At 47.8% G+C, this 22104-nt stretch overlaps 2 protein-coding genes across 3 annotated transcripts in view; one reads left to right on the top strand and one right to left on the bottom strand.

Annotated features, from left to right (window-relative positions):
* LOC136936652 (heparan sulfate 2-O-sulfotransferase 1-like) overlaps positions 1 to 13125 on the bottom strand; it is a 47860-nt gene extending 34735 nt beyond the window's left edge. For both annotated transcript variants that reach the window (XR_010875190.1, XM_067230257.1), the window contains exon 1: positions 12614 to 13125. Coding sequence is in view for 1 of the 2 variants with exons in the window: in XM_067230257.1 (XP_067086358.1) it covers positions 12614 to 12737 (124 nt within the window). In the remaining variant the exon portion in view is untranslated. The remainder of the gene's footprint in view (positions 1 to 12613) is intronic.
* A 1001-nt stretch (positions 13126 to 14126) lies between these two features.
* Positions 14127 to 21937, top strand: LOC136936545 (signal-transducing adaptor protein 1-like). The gene is made up of 14 exons (XM_067230165.1): positions 14127 to 14503; positions 16083 to 16154; positions 16275 to 16394; positions 16488 to 16544; positions 16712 to 16866; positions 17573 to 17704; positions 18372 to 18441; positions 18853 to 18955; positions 19142 to 19327; positions 19558 to 19629; positions 19747 to 19800; positions 19943 to 19990; positions 20151 to 20396; positions 20535 to 21937. Exons 1-14 carry the CDS (start codon positions 14411 to 14413, stop codon positions 20585 to 20587), a joined length of 1461 nt encoding a protein of 486 aa, XP_067086266.1. The 5' UTR covers positions 14127 to 14410; the 3' UTR covers positions 20588 to 21937.
* Positions 21938 to 22104: the final 167 nt, after the last annotated feature.

The following is a 22104-nucleotide window of genomic DNA, read 5'->3' as shown; positions in this document are numbered from 1 at the left end:
TGGACCCATAACACGCGGTGGTGCAAAGGCGGCCTTAGTTACATAAACAGATTAAAAATATCCCACTGGAGAACGAGATACAAACTCACACACACACACACGCATATCCTCGTTCCTCAAACAGGGCCAAACCAGGAGGGTTCGAACCTGCTCCATCATATTGTGATGCTGTGTATTAGAGTTCCACAGCAGCATCACTGACAACTCAGTGTCACCCCCCAGAGGAGGAAAAGTTGTCATTCCACTGCTGGGAGGATGGACTGAACTAGAGATAAATGCGCTCACTCTCTCACCCTCTCTTTCTTTCTCAGCACCATGGTGACCATTAACTCCTCTCTGATCTCAGCAGGGGGGCGGTGGATAGTCATCCGGGGAGGTGGGGTGTTGGGGGAGGGGCGTCCACGGCTCTGTTAGCGCGCATTAATTAGCCCGACCACCTGCGCTCAATCACGGCACGCAAACACATCGCCAGGTGATTAAGCCTTTGATGGTATCATTGAAAGGAGACATAATTACAAGTGAAGTTCTTTTTTTTTTTTTTTTTCTGGTTCCCTTTTCCCATTGTGAGTGTCTGCAGGGAGCTAATTACAGGTATGGCCTTGTGAGCTGCTGGTTGTAGCTGTCAGTACCACAGCAGAGCCCGCCTCCCCAGTGGACCGGCTGCGGTGACTGACAGGCTGCAAGAAGCCTGGCTCAGTCCTGCCAGATCACGGAACATTCATAGATCACGGAACCTTCCGGAGTTCCGTCTGCATAGACGGGTGCTTCCAGAGCAGGTCCAAGAGAAGGTCTGTGGTTTAATGCCTTTGGAGTGTCCTTAGCAGGGATTTCAAATCCTTGGTGAGATGATGCTAGCAAAATAAAAGTAGGGGAGACTGCAGCGCTGAATCTAATCTCAGACAGATCGGTATCTTTTGCAGACTCTTAAACAACTGCGAATGCATGAACTACAAAAAAACCTGGAATATTCTTGGTTTTTCTTTTAGCTCAGCAAAGCAAACGTGAAGTAAAAGACTGTAATCTGTACCTCAGCAGTTTGGAGTGTGCAGGAAGTGCCACGCGATCACCTCGGACCGCCGCTGGGACCTGCGCACCTGCCAGAGGCAGACACTGATAAACGATTACCTATCCCTGGGACGAGGATGGTCCTTTATCACATGGCCACACTAGTCACCCCTGTGCAGTCGCACTCTCTGCTCTCTACCAAGCCAAACCTCTTCCACCTCTGCAGTGGATTTCAATTATTGATCTATCATTTATGTTCAGAAGGTCAAGTCAATTCATCTGCACACTAACCATAACACTGCAGTGCCTTTTGTTTGAATGTGTCGAATTTGCATTTTCCCCGGCCCAGCCCCTCTTGCAAAATACCGTAGTATAAAACAATGACATGCAGTCAGACAAATAGTACTGTGGGAAAGGGTAAAAGTCAAGTGGCAATCAATGATGTCTGGCAATGTCGTCAAGCTCAGTGGTTAGAGCATTTGACTGCATATCAAGAGGTCACAAGTTCAAATCCTCCAATTGTACACATCTTTGGATGCGTACAATGAATCCATTATTATTACTATTAACAACTGCCATTATAATTACTATTATTAGTTTACAGTCAGCAGAGAGCAGTCCTAGTTTACATGGCAGGTTATTGGCAGCGCTAGCTGTAACGTCACATAATGAGGCAAGTTGCAAGCGGTACAAATGACTTGTGGTGTTGCTCTCATTAGTGTGCATGTCTAAAGGGAGTGCTCCAGACATGCTCTGATCGCGAGGCCTCATTCATTACCCGGAGCCTGGCTCGCCCCAGTGACATGGGCCGCCTTCCTCTTGCTCGTTTGTCTCTGGCTGTGCTCCAGGATGCTAGCCTAGCCTAGCCCAGCCTAGCGTCCATGCCTAGCCTAGCATCTATGCCTAGCCTAGCGTCCATGCCTAGCCTAGCCCAGCCCAGCCCAGCCCAGCATACATGCCTAGCCTAGCGTCCATGCCTAGCCTAGCGTCCATGCCTAGCCTAGCATCCATGCCTAGCCTAGCCCAGCCCAGCATACATGCCTAGCCTAGCGTCCATGCCTAGCCTAGCGTCCATGCCTAGCCTAGCATCCATGCCTAGCCCAGCCTACATGTTTCAGCTAGCAGCTAGTTTTAGACATGGACGCGCCGCCACGCTAGTCTGCCGCTGACAGAACGCCGCGTCGTAGCGTCCTCCGAGGACAACTAAAAGCCTTTCATCTCCGTCTGCTCAAACTGGATCCTGAGAGAATCCGTCAATCGATTCCACTCGGGTCTGAAGGAGAAGCTATTGTAAACCACCACATTAGTACAAGAATGATCGCGTGAAGCTTTCCTCGCTCGCTCTCACTACCCCTCAAGGAAAGAAAACTAGATATAGGATGAAAGGCAAAACTAGATATTGTGATACTGATGCTGTTCTAATCTCAATGCTAAATTCTACCCTTTCCTACCCTTGAGGAGTTAAGATAACATGTCAGAGCAGCCTCCCCTCAAAGAGGCTGACAAATTATCGTTTCATGGCCGTTTCTGATCCCATTTATGAGGAAAGTAAACACTGATATACCATGTAGTTCTTCTCCCCAGCAAGCCTGCTGATGTCTGGAACAGTGGGACCTGAATGCTCCGGAGTTCCATTGAGGAATAAGCATCTCGTCTGTGAGGTTCTGTGATGGATTGATGCTGTCTGCGGCCCCACGTCGCAGCGTCGCAAGGTGAGATCTCAGAGCTCTCGTGGAGGCGATGTCGTGTGGGAAGGCGCCCCAGGCTGATTGATTGGACCTGATAACGTCTGTTGACTTAATTGAAGGCGTGTAGTTTCATCACGCTTCTGTCTGTTGTGATGGAGCGATTTGGGGGTGGGGAGGCACCGGGGGGGGGCAATGCATTATCCTCCTATGACCTCTCCCCCTTTTCCAAGAATGTTTGGTCGTCAATTAGCCCTGATAAAGGCCCCTCTCCCTGATTAAATGGAAGAACTGATCACGTCCCACTCAATATTAGAGTAAGGCTGTAGACCTGTTTTGTGTGTGTGTTTTTTTCCTTCAGCTACCCCACCTCCTGTGAAACATGAGACTGGCCAATTTGCCTAGTTGTGTTTGTTTAAGATGTCTGGGGAAAAAAGGAAAATCCACCGCTGGGAAGCTGCAAACGACAGCACAAATCCAGAGACGAAAAAACATGTTCCCTTGGCATCGCTACAGTATCGCCTTTGAAACTTTCAACCTCCACAACCGTAAAAGGTTTGCGAAGCACTGCACATTCCAAAACGGTTAAACCCTGGTGTCCCATGCTATTCCATTATCCTAAGCTACCTCTGAGCTATTCCTTCCACGCAGGCCATAAACAGGCTAATCCTGACGTTCATAGCTACTGCAGACGGACATCCAGAACGAGGTGCGAGGAGCCCGACGAGGCGGGGCTCCGTGTGGGAGATGAGAGGCAGTGGGTAGGGCAGGGCACTCCCTCGCTCCCCCGGTTGAACACTCCGCTCGGCAGGCCGCCTCTGAACCGTGTCTCGTTATCGCGGTGATTCTGCCACTGTGGGGTTCAGATAAGCCTCTCCCCCCCCCACACACACACACACCCCCCACACCCCCACGGACGGCCATACCTCCATCTCCCCCAGGACTGCAGGGCAGGACAAACGTGGAATCAGAGCGAGGTGACAACATGAATAAATTAGACTCGACATCGTCTTTCTGACTGGTTCAGCACCTCAGAAAGGGGACGATTAAGCAACACACAGGTAGCCTGCTTTAGATTCGGGCAGCCAGATTTATAGAGCTCTTCCAATGGTTGCTCTTTACTGTTAGCAATAAATCATCGATGTATCATCCGCTACCGTCGAGAGATCTTAACGTCAGTGGCGAAGGTTGGGACGGGACGTACGCGGCGAGCTACGAGCTAATTTATTTCCCGTTTCCACTGAAGGAGAAGGGGACCACCTGCTTCCCATGGTCTTACTGTCATCTGGGTCGCTGATTCTGTGTCATGGCTCAGCAAGACAAGTCCGCTCAGCGATTAATGCCCCAGAAAAGACACCGTCCCTGTGCCCTCTTCCGGACTGACGCGGGGAATGGAGAAGGGAGCGATGAGCCTGATTCATCGGGATCGCGGCCTACCGGATTGTATTAATCCCCTCCAAATTCACTCCAGCATCTCTCCCTTCCTTCCTTCCTTCCTTCCGTCCCTTGGGTCACTCATTATAGCGTATCGAACTGTCTCACTAACCCCCACCACCAACCCCTCTGTCTGGTGCAGTATGTTCAGACTGCTGCTTCGGCATTGCCCTACTAAGCAGGATCTCCTTTCATGTTGATTACTCCAACAGGGACACCTTCAGGCAGACTTTACGAGACAGGTATGATGCCCGACACCGTGGAATAGAATCCTTCCGTCCCAATTAAAAAGAGACCATCTCTCTGATCGAAGATGATGTCACCAGCCCCCAGGTGAGGGGGTTAAGCGCACGGTAGGGGGCGGGGCCTCACCCATATCCCCACCCTGCAACCGTCAAACCACCAGTCGGGGCGAAGCCCACCCCCGACACTCACGCCCAATTAAGAGCCCCGTTCCATTTTCTCTGTTGTATTTCCAGATTGGAAAATAAATAAATAAATACACGGATTTAATGAAATTAGAAAAGACTGCTGGGAGCAGAGCAAAAGGAGGACAAATCCCTTACACATTGTTCAGTAGGTCTGATTCTTCTCGTTGGCCCTTAGCTCAATACTGTCTGCTCTGCTGAGCAGACTACACCAAAGGGAGTGTATAACAAAGGAGCCAAATCAAGGTCTGTGTTAACGGACACTAAAGAACAACACTCGACTGCCCACACAGGGTTCGAGGCCGACAGACAGCCCCGCGTGTACGAGGCTAGCGGGCCTCGACTGCCCACACAGGGTTCGAGGCCGACAGACAGCCCCGCGTGTACGAGGCTAGCGGGCCTCGACTGCCCACACAGGGTTCGAGGCTGACAGACAGCCCCGCGTGTACGAGGCTAGCGGGCCTCGGTTGCGTCTCGCTGCGTTCGAGCGCATTAGAGTCACGACATCAACAAAAACAACAGCCTCGAACGGAGCAGTGAATTACGCACTGCCGTGTGGTTTACCGCTGCAGAGAGATCGGTGTAAACAAACCGGGAAGCTCACGGCTCTCTGTGTCCGTGGTAGCCGGTCCATTCTGCAAATTACCGGCAACGCAGACGGAAGGCTTGTCTGTTTTATTCAGTGTCACATTAGACTGACACCGTTCGCCCTGTGGCGTACGGCTAATGTGACTGCCCCAGTGGATCAGGTGAGGAGCTTCGGCCCGCCCGCCGCTGTCACCCTGAGGAGAACGGTGACAAGGTGACACGTGGAAAGGACAAAGATCACCGCTGACAGCTGAAACCAAGCAGTGCTGTTCAGAATTCCTCAGAAATAGCAGAGATGCTAAAACACACGGGGTATGGTGTACGCCATCTCTTTTCCAGGGCTGACCGCATCTCAAAGGCAAATCAAGGTGGATATTGAGGGGACTAACGTATCCCCCCAAAGAGGTGGGAACCAAACCTATTCCAGATTTCTTCTACAGTGTATGTGGGGCAGTGCTGCCGACTCACTGCTCCAGGACATCAGGGGACAGACAGGCCAATTAGCACCCGGCTGGTGAAGGTTGTCAGGGGAACCGTCTGGGGCGCGCGGGCGGAGGGCACCCGGTCCGGCAGCAGCTGGGTGATGGGTGGCAGCCGGGGGGGGGGGGGGGGTTGAGTGGTGAAAATCGTCCCTCTGAGGACATTGACATGGGGTGGAATGGGAAACTGAGAAGAATCCCAGTTAAGAGAGTTTCGATCATCGTATCCAATTTCTTGCTTCCTGTTCAATGATGTCACCCTGATGGAATAACCGAAGCTGTTCCGTTTCACCTTCGTTAGAAGAAGAAATGTCAATCACCGAGAGAGACTGAGGGAATTGACAGACACTGAGTGGCTGCCTAAGCAAAAAAAAATAAGTGTGCAATCTGTCAACAGCAGGAGAAACTGTCGACATTTTGCTTTTTTCAAGCCGAGTCAGGAGATGTGCTGATCTTTACGATCGCTGTTCAAACTCGACGTTTGCTTCTCCTGAGCTGGAGGTGAGTACGAGGCCGTGCAGTCAGACGGCAGATTGAGAGATCCACCGAGGAACGAAGGAGATGAGAGGCTGTCGATGCTGAAAATGGAGACATGTGGGGCTCTTCTGGGCCCGAGCCAGCCAGAAGTCTCCCTGGGGAGCAATTTGCGGCCTGGCATTTAGCGCTCCCCAGGACGCCCCGCTCTCTCGCTCTGCCTTGCTCCTCTGTTTGTTTACCTCCTCCAACCGCCTCCTCGACCCGCCTCCTCCAAGGGGAACAGAAGATGGGATGGGACTCTCTGATTGGTCCATACAGCGGTATGGGCGTCTGGAAGCCACGCTCTTGTTCGCTTTAACCGAACAGTGTGAGCTTACTTCCTAGATGATTTTCTTTCCTCCTGGATTGATTCAATTTAAATTATATGAGCTTTCCATGTCTCTGTAGACAAACGTCATGGGGCACTTAGACCCAGCTCCCCTACTGATACATCAACATGACTGCTAAGTATCCACCTGAACTGGGCAGTGACCAATGAGGTCCTTTCAACATGACCGGGCCCTGGAGAGCCCTGCTCTAATTGGCTTATCGACTTCCTGAAGCGAGAGGATCGCTCTGCCAACGCATCGCTGGAAAGTGTGATGTTCTCCCGTCAACACGAGCATCCGCTTCACAGCCCAGACGGACAGAAATGACCGGGGCGATGCGAGCGCGTGATGTGCAGCCTACTCAATCTGTCATCATTATTTCTAAAATGGGACAAACGGGGCACAGGAGAGGAGAGAGAGGGAAGGGCTTTCATCTCTCCTCCCTGAGGGAACATCAGAGCTTGTTAGTCTTCCTGGCACAGAGTCTGAGCAAAGTTAGGGTGTCACATGGCTGAGCGGTTAGGGAATCGGGCTACCAATCAGAAGGTTGCTGGGTCAATTCCCGGCCATGCAAAAGGACGTTGTGTCCATGGGCAGGGCACTTCACCCTACTTGCCTCGGGGGAATGTCCCTGTACTTAGTGTAAGTTACTGTAAGTAAATGTAAAGTTTCCCAGCAAACACTAGAATTCTAAAGATGTCACAGACCAGGGCGCTCTCTCCCCTCCTCGTCTGCCTTGAGGCTTTCTGGCAAACAAGGAAACGAGACTAAAAGAAGAGGCTTCGGAAACTGCACTTCCACCTCGACAGATTTAGACGGCGAAGCTGCGCTGACCTCCCACGTCCCCGTTCAACTTTTTGATTCGTTAAGCAAATGCTTTTATTCAAAGCGACACTGAGGGTCCCAATGTAAGATGAAGGATGAGAAATGCACAGTTCCAACAGTATTTCGGTTGTCATAGTCAAGGAACGCTCCTAATTCACGTTGCCACGTCGACAAGACAACAGTCGTTGAGACGGAACATTCATATTCTCTTCCCAGGGAGTCAGGTGGCTGAGCGGTGAGGGAATCGGGCTAGTAATCCGAAGGTTGCCAGTTCGATTCCCGGTCATGCCAACTGACGTTGTGTCCTTGGGCAAGGCACTTCACCCTACTTGCCTCGGGGGAATGTCCCTGTACTTACTGTAAGTCGCTCTGGATAAGAGCGTCTGCTAAATGAATAAATGTAAATGTCTCCAATGCCAGACCATGGCTCCTGCCCTAAAACTTACTTCAGGCCTTCTGACTCACTGAAACGTCTCTCCCGAGGTCCACTGAGCACACAAACCCGCTGGTAGACCGAAGCAAAACAAGTATTTGTCCATTCCGCCTTGGATACCATCCAAAAGAAAACATGGTTTGGACTGGAGGAGCATTTTCGATGATCCGTCCTTTCAATGTACCTTCATGGATTATGCATGGCTGACACTTTAGCGATCCGTCGGTCTGTTATTGTGGAAATTGGCCTCATGAGCTCAGACCGTTTCATCCAAGTAATTTCACTAGAGCAAACATCCCTGTAGAGATCTGAGAGAATTATTCACAAATGAGAGGGGGGTCTATATCATAACTGTAATGAGACCTAACAGACAACACAGGGGGGCTGTGGAGGCTCACCATGCTCACCACATAAACTGAGGCCTTACTGCAGGGGCCAGGGTTCGAATCCCACATATCCTCTCTCTCCTCTACATTCCCTGTCACTATTCACACTCACTGTTCAATAAAGCAGTAATGCCTTTCGAAATGTATAAAACAGACCTAACCGTTAGGGCTGGGTGATATTTTGCGTGTCCCACACAGCAGGGTGTAGCCACCAAGGCACACACAGTGCTTTGGTTCAATATAACAAACCTCCAACTCGATACAGGACTTAATGGCTAGGAGCTCCAGAAGAAAGACTCAAACTAGCACACTGACAAAGGGATATGTTTAGATGTTTGCAGTGGGAAGTTTAAATTGGATTTGTACTTCCCTGGTAGGAGGATTAACGGAGAGAATGGTTGGCTACAGAACAGCACAGTAGCACCAGTACAGCCCAGGCTGGGACAGAGGGAATGGAACAGGGTCTCTACACGGCAGCAAACTGCAGCAAAATGTGACGTGTTCTAGGAAGAACAATACTCCTCTGACTTTAAGTGACTTTAAGTGACTCTTTATCACTGGTGGATGGCACAAGGTACCCTACACCAAACCCCCAGAGGAATGTAAGCCTTAGTTTCTCCTTCAGAGCTCTTCTAAAACATGGCTTCAGCTGTGCCATCTGTCTTCGTAGCCTATAGCTACGACTGCACTGAGCGAGACCAGATACAGAGAGCTGCCTCCGTTCGAAGACTTATCGGGGAGCTGGAGAAGTCGTTCGCTAGCGAAACGGCGTAATCTCGCGCCGTGTTCCTTCTGCCGGAGGACACCGGGAGACGCGTCTCAATGTCAGGCTGTGGCGGGGCGAGCGGACTAGACGGTACCCGCAGTCGTTTTCACGTCAAACGACTCTCCTCGACGAGTAAAAACAAGCGTAGTCGTCTTCGAATGAGCTCTCGTTTAATGGGACCGAACGAAACCCTCCCACAAGACGCCTAGAACACCTCTGCATGAGAGACAAGTGTTGGGAACTTTATTCTGTTGTCAGAGAGGATTTTACTTTGATCAGCATCCCTACAGAATACTCACTGAATTATTTATTGTGTGAGAGCACTGCAGTTGAAAGTATTTAATTTCATGTTCCTCCACACGGTTCTTGCCCGCCACTCTCCGGTCCAAGATCTACACAACCTACTGCATTCTGAGCAACCTGCCAAGAAAATGTGTTAGCACAGAAATAGGACAGATTGTGTTGAAATAGCCTAAAGGATGATGAGTAGAGTCACTCTCACCTCAGGTCACGCCACAGTCACGTGACGTCACAGTCGATAGATAAACATGAATCCAAATTAAGGATGCGGTTTGTCTCTAATAACACTGACCTTTCGTTTGAATGATCTGAGTGCCCTGTTGCCTGGCTTGCTCAGTCATCCCTTGCTGACATCAGCTCACATTCCTTTCAGAGCACATCTTTGTGAAATCAACTGGACTAGGTCACCCTGGTCCTGCCAGACTTACAAAAATGGCTCGATGGTGAATTACTGAAAATCATATCCATCAGTCAGCATGCCATTCGGGCACACACAAAAGGCCCTAAATAAATGAACGTCGTAGCCTGGGTATTAGCTTGTGAGAGAGTGTTCTACTAACTCTCCATGAAAAAAGAGAGAAGGCCACCTTATCTCTAGAATCTGTCGATCCGCATGCCTTATCACTGTCATCTGCTCCTTCTCTGGATCAATACCTCTGTCGGGGCCCATGTTCCAGCCCAAACAGTTTGTCACTGCTGGTGGCAGATGGAGGCTTTATTTTCCTCTTGCCGTGCTGTCAGCAAGCCGAGGCTCAGAGAAGCAATCGTACCCGATATTAAAACAAGCTTCACAAAACGCAATTTCGGTTCAAAACGCCTCCATTGAAGGCGGCAGACTTTGCCTGAGCCCTGAGCTACAAACTGTGCGGTCTAGACACCACCAATTCAGTACATCTGCTGTTTGACCAGATCATTCATCAAAGTTCTACCTAATTAATACAAAAGCTAGCCTCCCAGGAATAAGATTAATAGAGAAACATATAGGGAGCACATTTCTGAACACGGGCATAAATCAAACACAGAGAGAACTCCATCCATCATAAAGTTAAGTGATCTTATGATGGATGCGCTGAAAATCACAGACTTCACCAGTATTATCGTCGAAACTGCCTATACTAGTAAGAGTGAACGTAAGTGCAAGAAAAGGGGAGTCAGTTTCAGGGGGGTGACAGTTGCTGTTGTGAAACCCAGTGTGAGTCAACGGTGCACCATTTGCAGAGGTCGTATTGTGAGCACCAGAAACCCAACGTAGGCCTCAAGTTGGATAAGCACAGTTGGTTTACAACGGCTCACAAAAATATAATTAAAAACAGCCACTGCAGAATGCAAACCGTGTCCTGGTTGGCACCATGAAATAAGTCTGTATTTAGTTCGCAATTAGTACCGTCTCCCATAACAATAGCTGTGTCAGGTTCAGCAGCAAAGCTGGTGTCTTTGTGATAAGGCTGTGAGGGGAATATAGGCTGCCAGGGGAACAGGCTTGCTACACTGAGAGGTGTCTGTCAATCAATCCTCCCCCTTCCCCTCTCCCTCCCTCCCTCTCCCTCTCTCTGCCTCTCTCTGCCTCTCCCTTCCTCCCTCTCTCCCTCTCCCTCCCTCCCTCCCTCTCCCTCCCTCTTCCTCCCTCTCTCCGCCTCTCCCTCCCTCTCTCTCCCTGCCTCTCCCTCCCTCCCTCTCTCTGCCTCTCCCTCCCTCTCCCTCCCTCTCCCTCCCTCTCCCTCCCTCTCTCTGCCTGCCTGCCTGCCTCTCCCTCCCTCTCCCTCCCTCTCCCTCCCTCTCCCTCCCTCTCCCTCCCTCTGCCTCCCTCTGCCTCTCCCTCCCAAGCCATCTTGTGCCAGGGAGATCTACTTCAAAAACAGGAGGATCCACTTCCCCCTTTCTCTTTTTTGCATGAAAGACAGAGAGACGAAAAAATGGGATGGCCTGCCCTGATCTGTATGCATAACAAACATTTTGAAATCAACACATTTTTGTTGATGTCGTTTATGCATGATCAGTGATGACGAAATGGGGCCCAGAAGGGTTAGTGTTGGTCTACTCTACAACTACTCTGGTCCACTGTCAGATTAATCCTGTTAGGATTTGGAGGGGATTGATTTGAAATATGGGCCATCATAAAATAGCAGAAATCATAAAAGATGAAGGGATGGCACATCTGGTGCAAAGTCTGGAGAATAACTACCGCTGATCTGGACCCAATGGATAATCCAGTTGGTTCGCTCCCAATCTGGATTGAAAAAAAGATTCAGATCCACAGAATATGGAGACTTACAAATCTGCACTTGCCTGGCAGAGGAAAACAAGCCTACATCCTCACATCCCCATGACTCTGAACTGAGATCGCTCTGCATCTCTGACAGACCTCAGACATCTTTGTACTGATGTCTTTGTACTCTAGATAGCAGCATCAAGGCTATACAATACAGTTGCTAGTCTCTGGCAAAAATAAAGTTAATAATGTTCTTCTTGCAGAGAGAGTGTTCTGAAGGAACTTGGATCACACAGGATCCAGTCCAGTAGACCGAAACTGCAACTCAGATACTGGAAAATCTCAGTTGTCAGATGTACAACTTTTATGTGGGTACGGTTGACTAGACATTAATTAACGGTACAAAGTACATTTACATTACATTTAGTCATTTAGCAGACGCTCTTATACAGAGCGATTTACAGTAAGTACAGGGACATTCTCCCCAAGGCAAGTAGGGTGAAGTGCCTTGCCAAAGACACAACGTCATTTTGCACGGCAACCTTCAGATTACTAGCCCGCTTCCCTAACCGCTCAGCCACCTGACTCGCTATAAAAAGTAGCCTGCAGAGTAGCCTAACTCTACCCAATAACTTAGATTTCTTCAATACTAAAATGCTTCAACATTCATTATTCAAGGCACGGGCCACAGTGCCAATGGCATTAGCCTCAGTGCTCCTTCATCACTCGAAATAAAAAATAAAAAAAATAAAAATAAAAAAAAACAGACCCATTTAATCCAATTCAATTATCTGAAGTCTCATCGAGATTAAGATTCTCAAATCATGCAAATGCTCAACAAGAATGCGAGTGAAAGTTGAACTGAGCTCATTAATCATGATGACATCTATTGACTCTTTTTATTTTATTTAACAGTGTAGGCTACATTTCTGTGTCAAAACACGCTGAAAATTTAACCAGTGGAGGAAAGGCAAACTTCCGGAAGGAAGACCACAGAAGATGGACGAAAACAATTGTTTATCAATCAGGTTGGGGAGAAACTTTTATCAGCAGACCTGTGTAAATAATCAAATGTAACGGGAAGTTCAATTTAGTCCAGCTAACACAGTCACTAACACGTCGGAATGTGCCTGCCAACAGCTGAAAATGTCCACACAGCAAATATAGACGCATGCAAAACGTTCTCTCTCTAATGCACATTAAAAAACAAAACAAAAAAAAACAACTTACCAAGCTTTGCTCTTGAGTCTTCCAGATTTTGGATTTGGTTTTCAATAAAGAGCATCGCCACTCCAAATGCCAAAACACCCAAAAGCTGAAACTTGGGCGGCATCATAATCCTTAAAAGCCCCATTAAAGAATCAGATGCAAGCGATTCATGCCGCGAATTAAATGTTTTAATATGTTTTAACAACCGTTCAATTGTTTCTAGCAAGACACATTGATACTATCCCTTCATAAAAGTAAGCTAACTGTTCTAGTAACAGCACCAGGAAATGTTGTCAGCTAACGAAGCAAGGAATGAAAGCGTCGGCGAGGCTGGACTTAACTAAGCTGTGACCAGCATGCAAATAACTCCAATATAGCTGGAGTGCTATCGTTAGCTAGCCTGCGATAACTGCCTGTCAATTGTAATAGTCAACAATTTTAGAAGACTTGCTTTCCTTGCGTTACAAACCCATTCGGTTTTGTGGCTGCTGTATATCCAACTAGCTAGCTTGTTAAATTATTCGACGTTAGTCCTCCACTTAGACTCACTGCACTGCCTGGGAAGGGGACACAAGATCGGACAAGCACACAAGCCAGCACACACACCGCTATGTTGTTCTGCGTCACGCTGTCGACGCGGCTGCACGTTTTGCATACAGAAGTTGAAAGGGCTCCCTGGCCGGCGTAAAATCTGATTTATCAGTGGAAGTCTGGTTGTTGTTGATCTTTTGCTGTTAAATACAGTTTTCTTAATGATGTATGCCTAGCATAAAACGCACAAGGCATTAATAAGTAACGTTAAGAACGAAACAAAATAATTTGTAATACTGGGAATAATAAACGTCTAGACATTTGAAAATTGAATTAAATTTTAAACTCCGTCCCGCCAGTCAAAAGAACGGGTTTCACGCTAAAAACTACAAAATATAATGGTCTTCTTTATGGAAATGTTCAATCAATAATTGTTTTACTGCCACCTACTGTAGCGGAGTTAATTGGGAGTGATCCTGAAGCAACAACAGTTAGTTGTACCAGAAACACCTGACCTACTAAACTCTAAGAGAAACAAATATCATGAAAAAAAGGAATGGTGAATCTGTTTACAATATGTGTTTACAATCAAATGGCCTAGAAGAAGAGGATATTGGTCAGAGAGCACATACAACAACAGTGCACAAGCTACTTATTGCCCGTCGCTAGTCGAACCCCATTCTTGAAGAAACCTCGAAGAACCCGCCCAACTGACTACAGCAGCAACATTTGGTTAGGCATAGTAGGCATTCAGACTTCCAGACTTGTGTCAAAGGTCCCTCCTCATTCCAGAGACAGGAAGTGGGTTCAAAATATCCTGAGGAGGGCACTACATTTCCAGTCACAAAGGTTTGGTGTAAAACGTCACCAGAAATTGTCCGTGGTCTATTGTGATAGAGACCAATCAGCACTGAGCATACAACAATCTCCTTTAGAGACAGGAGAAAATACACCTGCTCCACAGGATCAGCTCCACACTTGCAATACCGGAGAGAGAGAGAGAGAGAGTCAGTCAGAGAGAGAGAGAGAGAGAGAGGGAGAGAGAGAGAGTCAGGGAGAGAGAGGGAGAGAGAGAGTCAGACAGAGAGTGTGAGAGAGAGACAGGCACACGTAAAGACTTCTTTGCAGTGTAAACTACTGAATTATTTTTCCTTGTATACAAAATTTACCTCACACTCTGACACGAGTGCCCTTGGACTGGTTCATTATTCCTAGATTTTATTTTTTTACGTATTTTAGTAGAATACATTACACAGCAAAGCCCTGTTGGTTTGACCTGAGCGAGGAATGGCCATCCCCAGGAGAACTGGACGACTACGGACTCAACTTCCAAACTGCTACTATGAGGGGTACCTGGAGAAGAGGTCGTTTAAAGACAAGGTATGTCGAGACAGATCTGTCGTAACGTTTTTATTTCATGGTTTTGCAAACATGGATTTGCTTCATCTGTATTATCTGTTCTGAATTCAGAAGAATGTTTGTGTGTTTGAAAAGTTGTTATCTTGCTGATAATGGACAGAGAGGATCTGTGAGTGCTTGTTTGTGATCTTCTGTGTCGAAGAATGTTCCAGCTGATCGATCTAGACAATGTCTGGAATGAGTCTGGGCTCAACTTACAGTTAAACATGGTCTGACAGTTCACTGTATGTCTGTTTAGTCTTCATTGCCTTAAGGTGTATTTGATCTGTTTTTAGCATGAGTGTCTATCACATTACAACCTGGGTTATGGAAAGATGTGTCCACTACAATCACATAATAACTTCTGTATTTGTTTTGGTTGGTTTTGGATGGATCTCATTTGTGGTTCCAGTCTTGCAGTTTTGGCTAATGGTTGACAGAGTTTCTAGGCACACAAACACATGTAGACAAACACAGCAACATGTATGCATTTTCTGTCTCTCTCTCTCTCACACACACACACACACACACACACACACACACACACACACACACACACACACACACACACACACACACACACACACACACACACACTTACTCTCAAACACACAATGTCAGCGATGATACACAGTGGGGTTTCCATAGGTGGAATAGAGTGGGACATGGTTTCAGGTGAGTGTTTGTCATGTTGATTGCAGCATGGACTTTGATTTTCCAAAGGAGTCATGGAATGTCGCCCATAGCTCCACAACTGGTTTGACAGCCTTTTACTGTAAGGAGCCATAAAAAAAACATTAAAACAGGTTGGACGAGAGTTGAGTCAGAGATCAGACCCCCATTGCCAGCAATCTTAATGTTATTCTGCAGAAACTAATGTAATCTCAAACTCACAGTATTTTTTGGAAAGTGAAGGTTTGTACCAGTTGATACTAACTGATATCACTGGCATGTACCTTAAGCCTAAAAAGGATCAATAAAGATTGTTGTATGGCAAAGTTGTCTAGAACAGCGGTTCTTATTGTTGATATACTAATATATTGCATCTGCTGCATGATTGTGTAACTCACACTATGCAGTAAATTGTATTTGCCAAATTTTTTTGAAAGGTCTGACCAGGGACTGGGGTTGCAAATTAGCCTATTGGCTAAAAACCTTTTATGCAACACATCTACAACATTATCTATGTATGTAATAATGTGCGCTGCATTGTCCCTGACAAATAAACAAATAAAGAAAAAATAAATTAAGAGGAAGCTGGTGGTGAAAATCCAATGCAGTCGTGTGCTGAGTTTCTGAGAAAGATGACACTGTTTCTTATTCCTTCTGGGGGAAACTGAGGCAGTTCCCCTGCACACATACCAAACCAGTTCTGATTACCTGGCAGCACACTTGTCAGTGATCCAACCGGTGATATAACTAGAGTTGAAGACAGAGGCATTTTTTACTATAATTGTTCTTGACCTATTTCTCATGAGTATCTCTTTGCCATAAATCTGGAATAATATTTTCTTTTCTTTTTTGTCTGTCTGTCTGTCTGTCTGTTTTGATGACTGGCCAGACATCTCGTAAATTGTGGACTTGTCTATGTGAGAACACTCTGTTCTTCTTCAACACCAACAAAGATAATGATGTGAGTTGTGGGAACTATCTCCTCAGGAATTTAAGATTCAAATGCATAGCCTAGGTGGACACGTTAAGCAGCAGCTGTAGCATTAACTCCAGATGTGTGTGTGTGTGTGTGTGTCCACAGTATGTAGATAAGCTTTCTCTCACCAACTTCATCTCCCTAACGGATGACTGCAATCGGGATAAAAACTTAGGGGCGGCAAGACTCAACCTTCACATGAAGAACGAAGACTTTAAATTAACTGTAAGGAAATACCACAGGTGAACACAGTATCTACTTGGCTGCAAATGTCAGTGTGCGTGTCCAACATCCCTAACAGAGGTTTTCTGTCTACAGGCGCCTAGCCTTGAGGCCCGGGAGCTCTGGAAAGGCTACATCTACTCTGTGGTCGAGGTCAGTGACGGGTCAAAGCATTTTTCTTCAGGATTCCTTCTTCAAATCATGTGTTTTCACCTCCTCTCAGATCAGCTCATTTCCCGAGACCTGTTTCTTCCTCTCTGCCGTCGGTGTAGTGGTTGTTGGTCTGACAGACACCCTGCCCTTCCTGTCTCTCTCCACAGCTGGCCGTGCCCGGCTCTCTTAACCTCCTGCCCGGACAGATTCACCTCCTGAGGGAAACGGTGGAGAGAGAGAGGGAGAGACTCCGCCACGCCTCCTCTCTCCCGGCACAGTCCAACCCCGACCTCTACGTCAGCCTGCTGTCGGAGATGCCCTTGTGAGTTCCCTGTGTCACATAGGCTTCCTGCTACACAGAAAACCATTTTGGACATGTTCATTTAACAACAGGAGGTTTTCTGTGGGCCTGTCTCACGAGAGCGGATCTAAATAGGAGTCAGGTGGCTGAGCGGTGAGGGAATCGGGCTAGTAATCCGAAGGTTGCCAGTTCGATTCCCGGTCATGCCAACTGACGTTGTGTCCTTGGGCAAGGCACTTCACCCTACTTGCCTCGGGGGAATGTCCCTGTACTTACTGTAAGTCGCTCTGGATAAGAGTGTCTGCTAAATGACTAAATGTAAATGTAAATAAACACTCAACGAGTCAAATGAACTCTCCTGGTGTTAAATGAACAGTTTGCTGTGGAGATTCTGGCCATACAGAATTCCAGCCCAGCCCTGCACCAACCCACCCCTTAACCACATGTAAACTTAATCTTAACTCAACCACTGTGAACAGTTGACACAGGTGTGTTAGTGCTGGGAAGGAAACACCTTTTCTGGGCTGTAGCTCAGCAGGATAAGGGAGTTTGTGTCCAGTCACGGCCGAGGCTCCCTGTGCTGCTGCGGCTCAGGAGAGAGAGGGAGAGGGAGAGGGAGAGGGAGAGAGAGAGAGAGAGAGAGAGAGAGAGAGAGAGTCGTGTCTCCGAGGTTCCGAGGCGTCTGGGGTGTCAGGTTCCTCTGTTTGACCCTGTCGTCCCTCTCCAGGTGTTTCCAGCACGTGTCTCGCTCCGAGGCGGAGAACATTCTGGAGAAACACAGAGGAAAGGGCAACCTGTTGCTGCGCCCCAACCGGGACGGGGCCTCATTCGCTGTCACCACCTACCAGGATCTCAACGGGTACGTCGCCCTCACCACACCCTTCCTCACTGCACCCCACCCTCCCCTCTCCGCCCCTCTACCCCTCCGACCAAGCCCATCTTCCACAGAGCTACCTACATGCATCAGTGCCTGTCTTTGTCTACTTCACAGATCAGTGAAACAATGTCAGATGCTCAGGTCAGAGATAAGACCTTTTTTTGTCTTACCTCTTCAGAGCTACGACAACCTTTTGTCTTACCTCTTCAGAGATAAGGCAATCTTTTGTCATGTTTTCTTCATATCGTTTTTCCACTTCTTAACGCGGCTACCCAATGCTTCGTAGACCCAAACGCACCTGTTGGAAAACACCTTGACCTCTCCCTGTTTGAACCACGCTAAACACCTTGACCTCTTCCTGTTTGAACCACGCTAAACACCTTGACCTCTTTCTGTTTGAACCACGTTAAAGTCAGAGTCAGTGGGAGTCAGATGGCTGAGCGATTAGGGAATCGGGCTATTAATCAGAAGGAGGCCAGTTCGATTCCCGGCCGTGCCAATTTACGTTGTGTCCCTGGGCAAGGCACTTCACCCTACTTGCCTCGGGGGGGGGGGGGGGGGGGGGGAATGTCCCTGTACTTACTGTAAGTCGCTCTGGATAAGAGCGTCTGCTAAATGACTAAATGTGAAGTCCTCTCTGTTCCCTCAGGCCCGTGTTCAGGCACTACCTCGTCACCAAGAAACACGACGGGCACTTTGCCATCGACATTGACAACCCAGTAAGTGTTCTGAAACAGACTTTTTACAGAGAGGCTTACGAACAAACAGTTCTAAGAACGTTTGCGCTTTGTTTGTTCCTCCTTTCCACAACATAATGGCTCCTGTTCTCCTTGTGTGGATTTCAGTTAACTTAACAAGAGGTAGAGCCGAGTAGAACATGTTTCTCAGCTATGCACAGCAAGTCTGGGCAATGATAACATCAAGCATACCCAATCTGGAGTATTCCCTTCCTGCTATACTTGTGCTTTTAGCCGTCGCTGCCACCGCCTAATGGTTTATTTGCCCTCCTTGTGTATTTAGTGGTCAATGTTTCACGAAAAGGGCTACTTTTTAGTTTTCATCTCAGCCATATATAATAAGCATGGCGTCTGATAACACAAGATATGTAAGGATGGTTCCTGTTTCCATAGATCCCTTGTGCCACTTTACACGATGTCATCAACTGTCTGGTGGAAAAGACCAGTGGAGTTCTAACCCCCTTGATTCTGGAGGCGCCGTATGAAGAGAGCATCAGTAAGAATGTCCCCTTTCGTTCTGTCTTTATATATACGCCCCTCCTTTCTCCTTCTCTCTCTCTCTCTCTCTCTCTCTCTATCTCTCTCTCTCTCTCTCTCTCTCTCTCTCTCCTCCCTCTCTCTCTCTCTCTCTCTCTGCCACGTGTGTGCTGTTAAAAACCGTTCCTGCCCGCTGTTTTCACAGCGTTTGTTCAGTCTAATGAAGAGAACGGAGAGAGAAGTCTCCACTGTGCCTCCAGCAGTCCCATCCCTCCTGCCTTTACCTCCAACTCAGAGACTGACTCTGCCTCTCCCCCTGCCTCTCCCCCTGCCCCTGACTCTGCCCCTACCTCACCACCAGACTCAACCCTGACACTACCACCTAAACCAGGTAGGCCATCTTACCTGTGGCCCAGTCACCACAGAGTCTGTCAACAACCCTGAACCCACATATATCTGATCACATGACCTGGACATGTTTGTTTTGCCACTAATATGTTTACATTTCCTTCAGTGGTTTACCCTCAGGCAATCTCTCCTTTTAGTCTTCTTTGTCTCGAAGTCTAGAATATATGGAGACTGTGTGGTATATTGTAATTCATATTTTGATTTCATATTTAGTTCCAAGAGATCAAGATTGTTATGAAGTACCTGAGTCGGAAACAGGGGAGAGGATTTACCTGAACGACCCATGTGAGTGTCCCTCCCTCCCTCCCTCTGTAATAATGCCACTGCAGGCATGACGCCGTTTCTCACCCCTCCATTGTCTCTGCTTGTCTGTTGTTGTTGTTGTTGTTGTTGTCGAAACAGACGTGAAGGAGGAGGAGCCAGCGCCGCCCATTCCCCCCCGCTCCCGCCTGCCAAGTGAGTCCCACAGAAGACACCGCTAAACACAGGCACCGCCACACGCGAAAGAGGTGTCATGTTCTCAACGGGACACGCTTCTCGTGAGCAACATTCTCGTGAGGAACGGCTTCATCTCTTTTTCCTGTGATTTATGTTGCAGTTCTGAAGACACCAGTGCCAGCTCACAGTTCTCTGCCCAGAGAAACGAGTAAGCAAGGTAAATACGTAACTCTCGGCCGTTCGACTACAGAATTGGTGGTTCATCCTCTCTGCTTCTCTCTTGTTGCGTAACACTGGGTCTCCCTATTTGGGTAAACGTGTCAGTCAACGGGTGCGTTTTTCCTTAACGGCTGACATCTTTGTTTCAGTCCCGGAGAGGAAAGCTCTGAAGCCACCAGGGATGCACCCTAGTTCTCGCTCGTCCACCCCTCTCCTGAGACCTACTTTCGCACCCACTCCCACCCCCAGGTCTGCCCCCACCCCCAGGCCTTCCTTCCCGCCTACCCCACGGCCGACCCCGGCCCCCACCCCCAGGTCCCACTCGGTCCCAGACGTCCCAGAGGCCAGGTTGAGAACCCACACTGCTGGGAGAGCAGGTGTAGCCATCCAGCCAGGTCAGTCTTATAGAACACGTGTGGTACTTCCTGTCCAGTAGATTTTTGTTCTACGGGAATTTAGTGATCCTAAGGAATAAAGTGTCTCCCCCTCCACCTGAACGCCTCGGTTGTTGTCCCCCCCCCCGTCCCCCCCAGGCTTGTCTGAGGAGCTGAAACTGAAGCTGGAGAAGAGACGGGCTGTTGAATAGCGCCCTCTCCTGGTGACTCCTCGACAACAAGGAAGGACAATCAGGAGGACTTAAAGACAAACATGTGACGCCCTGGAAGAAAGCCCGAGAGAGCCCGTCCTAATCACTGGCATCTGATTGGATCGTGGGAGTCTCGCAAACCACAACGAAGCTTCGGACGGGGAAAGGAGTTGTCTTCTTCCGGTGCACTTCTACCTCCTGCCTCTGCGCCCATGAGCCTTGAAGTCGCTCCAGACCCCCTGCCGGGAGAGCTCAGCCCCCTCCCCCTGTCGGCCCTGCCTCTTCAAAGATTAACGCTTTATTGATTTTTCCTCGTCGGCGGGGCTTGTTGGCAACTCAGTAGCAAATTACTGGACGGTAAATCTTTATGTAGATGTCACGATTAGCACCTTGTCCGTTTGTTTTGGAACGTTTGCACATTTAAATCCAAAAGTTTTACTTTTGATTTTATATAATCGAATGCAGTATCAAATATTTGCTCTACATATCAGTGTTGTTTCTTAATATTTGTTTCTCATCAAAATGTATAGTTGTACGTTATATATTTCTGTTGTGACAGGAAAACACAAGACTGCCTTGCAGATTTATTTGCTTCGTGTGACAGATACATACTGTAGTGGAAATAAAAAGAAACCTATTTACATTGTGAGATATTTTACACCACGTGTAAAATAAAGTTAAAAAGTCTCGTCAGGAACATTTTAAAGCATTGCAGGTTATATCTATCTATAAGATGCATACAGTACCAGCCACGTGGCAACTTAGGACTTACAGAAGAGCACCCAAGCACTGAATTCAGACACTACTGTATGTGACACGATTAGGGACTAGTGATAACATTGATAAACAAATGCTCTTCAGTGACGTTAACTTTCATCATCGGCTTTTTCTCTAGTCGACTCAGAGAGCAACTAAACTGTCTTTTCGGAAAGCAAACCGTTACATTAGGTGAGCAAACACACACACACACACACGTGATAGTACATGTTAAACTTACAGACTCCTCGCCCACACTCCCTCTTACATACTTTGTAACATGAACGTTACAAGCTATAATACTTCCACAACTGTTTTGTGTGTCTGTGTCTGTTGAATTCCCCTCTCTGGTCCACACTGGTCCATGTCGGTGTCAGTACATTCCTTATGTAGCAACTAGTCATTTATGTAAAGACTATCAACTGGTCGTTATGAGGGTTATACAATTCAGTTGGCTTCTTAGAAAGCAACTAGATACAGTAGCTGAGTATTTCCAAACATTCAATCTGTGAAGATGACTACTGTGTTACTCTGTACAATACAGACAAATGAACGTAACCGCTAGACTTTAACGCAAACAAATAAATAAAACGAGTAACCATCATTTGGCTTTTGTTGCATTGTTTGTTAAGAAGGAAATAGCGACGTCATGATTACTGACTTAATACTGATGAGGGCACCTCTGGAAGGCACGGAAAGAGCTGAGGAGGAGGTGGCAGAGCAGCAGGGCATGGAGCCCCAGGCTGGAAGCAGGGCATGGA

The sequence above is a fragment of the Osmerus mordax genome, chromosome 27, assembly GCF_038355195.1.
Source record: "Osmerus mordax isolate fOsmMor3 chromosome 27, fOsmMor3.pri, whole genome shotgun sequence".
In the NCBI taxonomy this organism is placed as follows: Eukaryota; Metazoa; Chordata; class Actinopteri; order Osmeriformes; family Osmeridae; genus Osmerus; species Osmerus mordax.
Note: the sequence above shows the minus strand (reverse complement) of the source record. Positions and strands in the feature narration are given on the sequence as shown.

Excerpts from the sequence above, each read along its gene's own strand:
- LOC136936545 (XM_067230165.1), top strand. The coding sequence starts at position 14,411 with ATGGCCATCCCCAGGAGAACTGGACGACTACGGACTCAACTTCCAAAC. Across the intron at positions 18,956-19,141 it reads GCCGTATGAAGAGAGCATCA|CGTTTGTTCAGTCTAATGAA; the intron begins GTAAGAATGTCC and ends CTGTTTTCACAG. Across the intron at positions 20,397-20,534 it reads AGGTGTAGCCATCCAGCCAG|GCTTGTCTGAGGAGCTGAAA; the intron begins GTCAGTCTTATA and ends CGTCCCCCCCAG.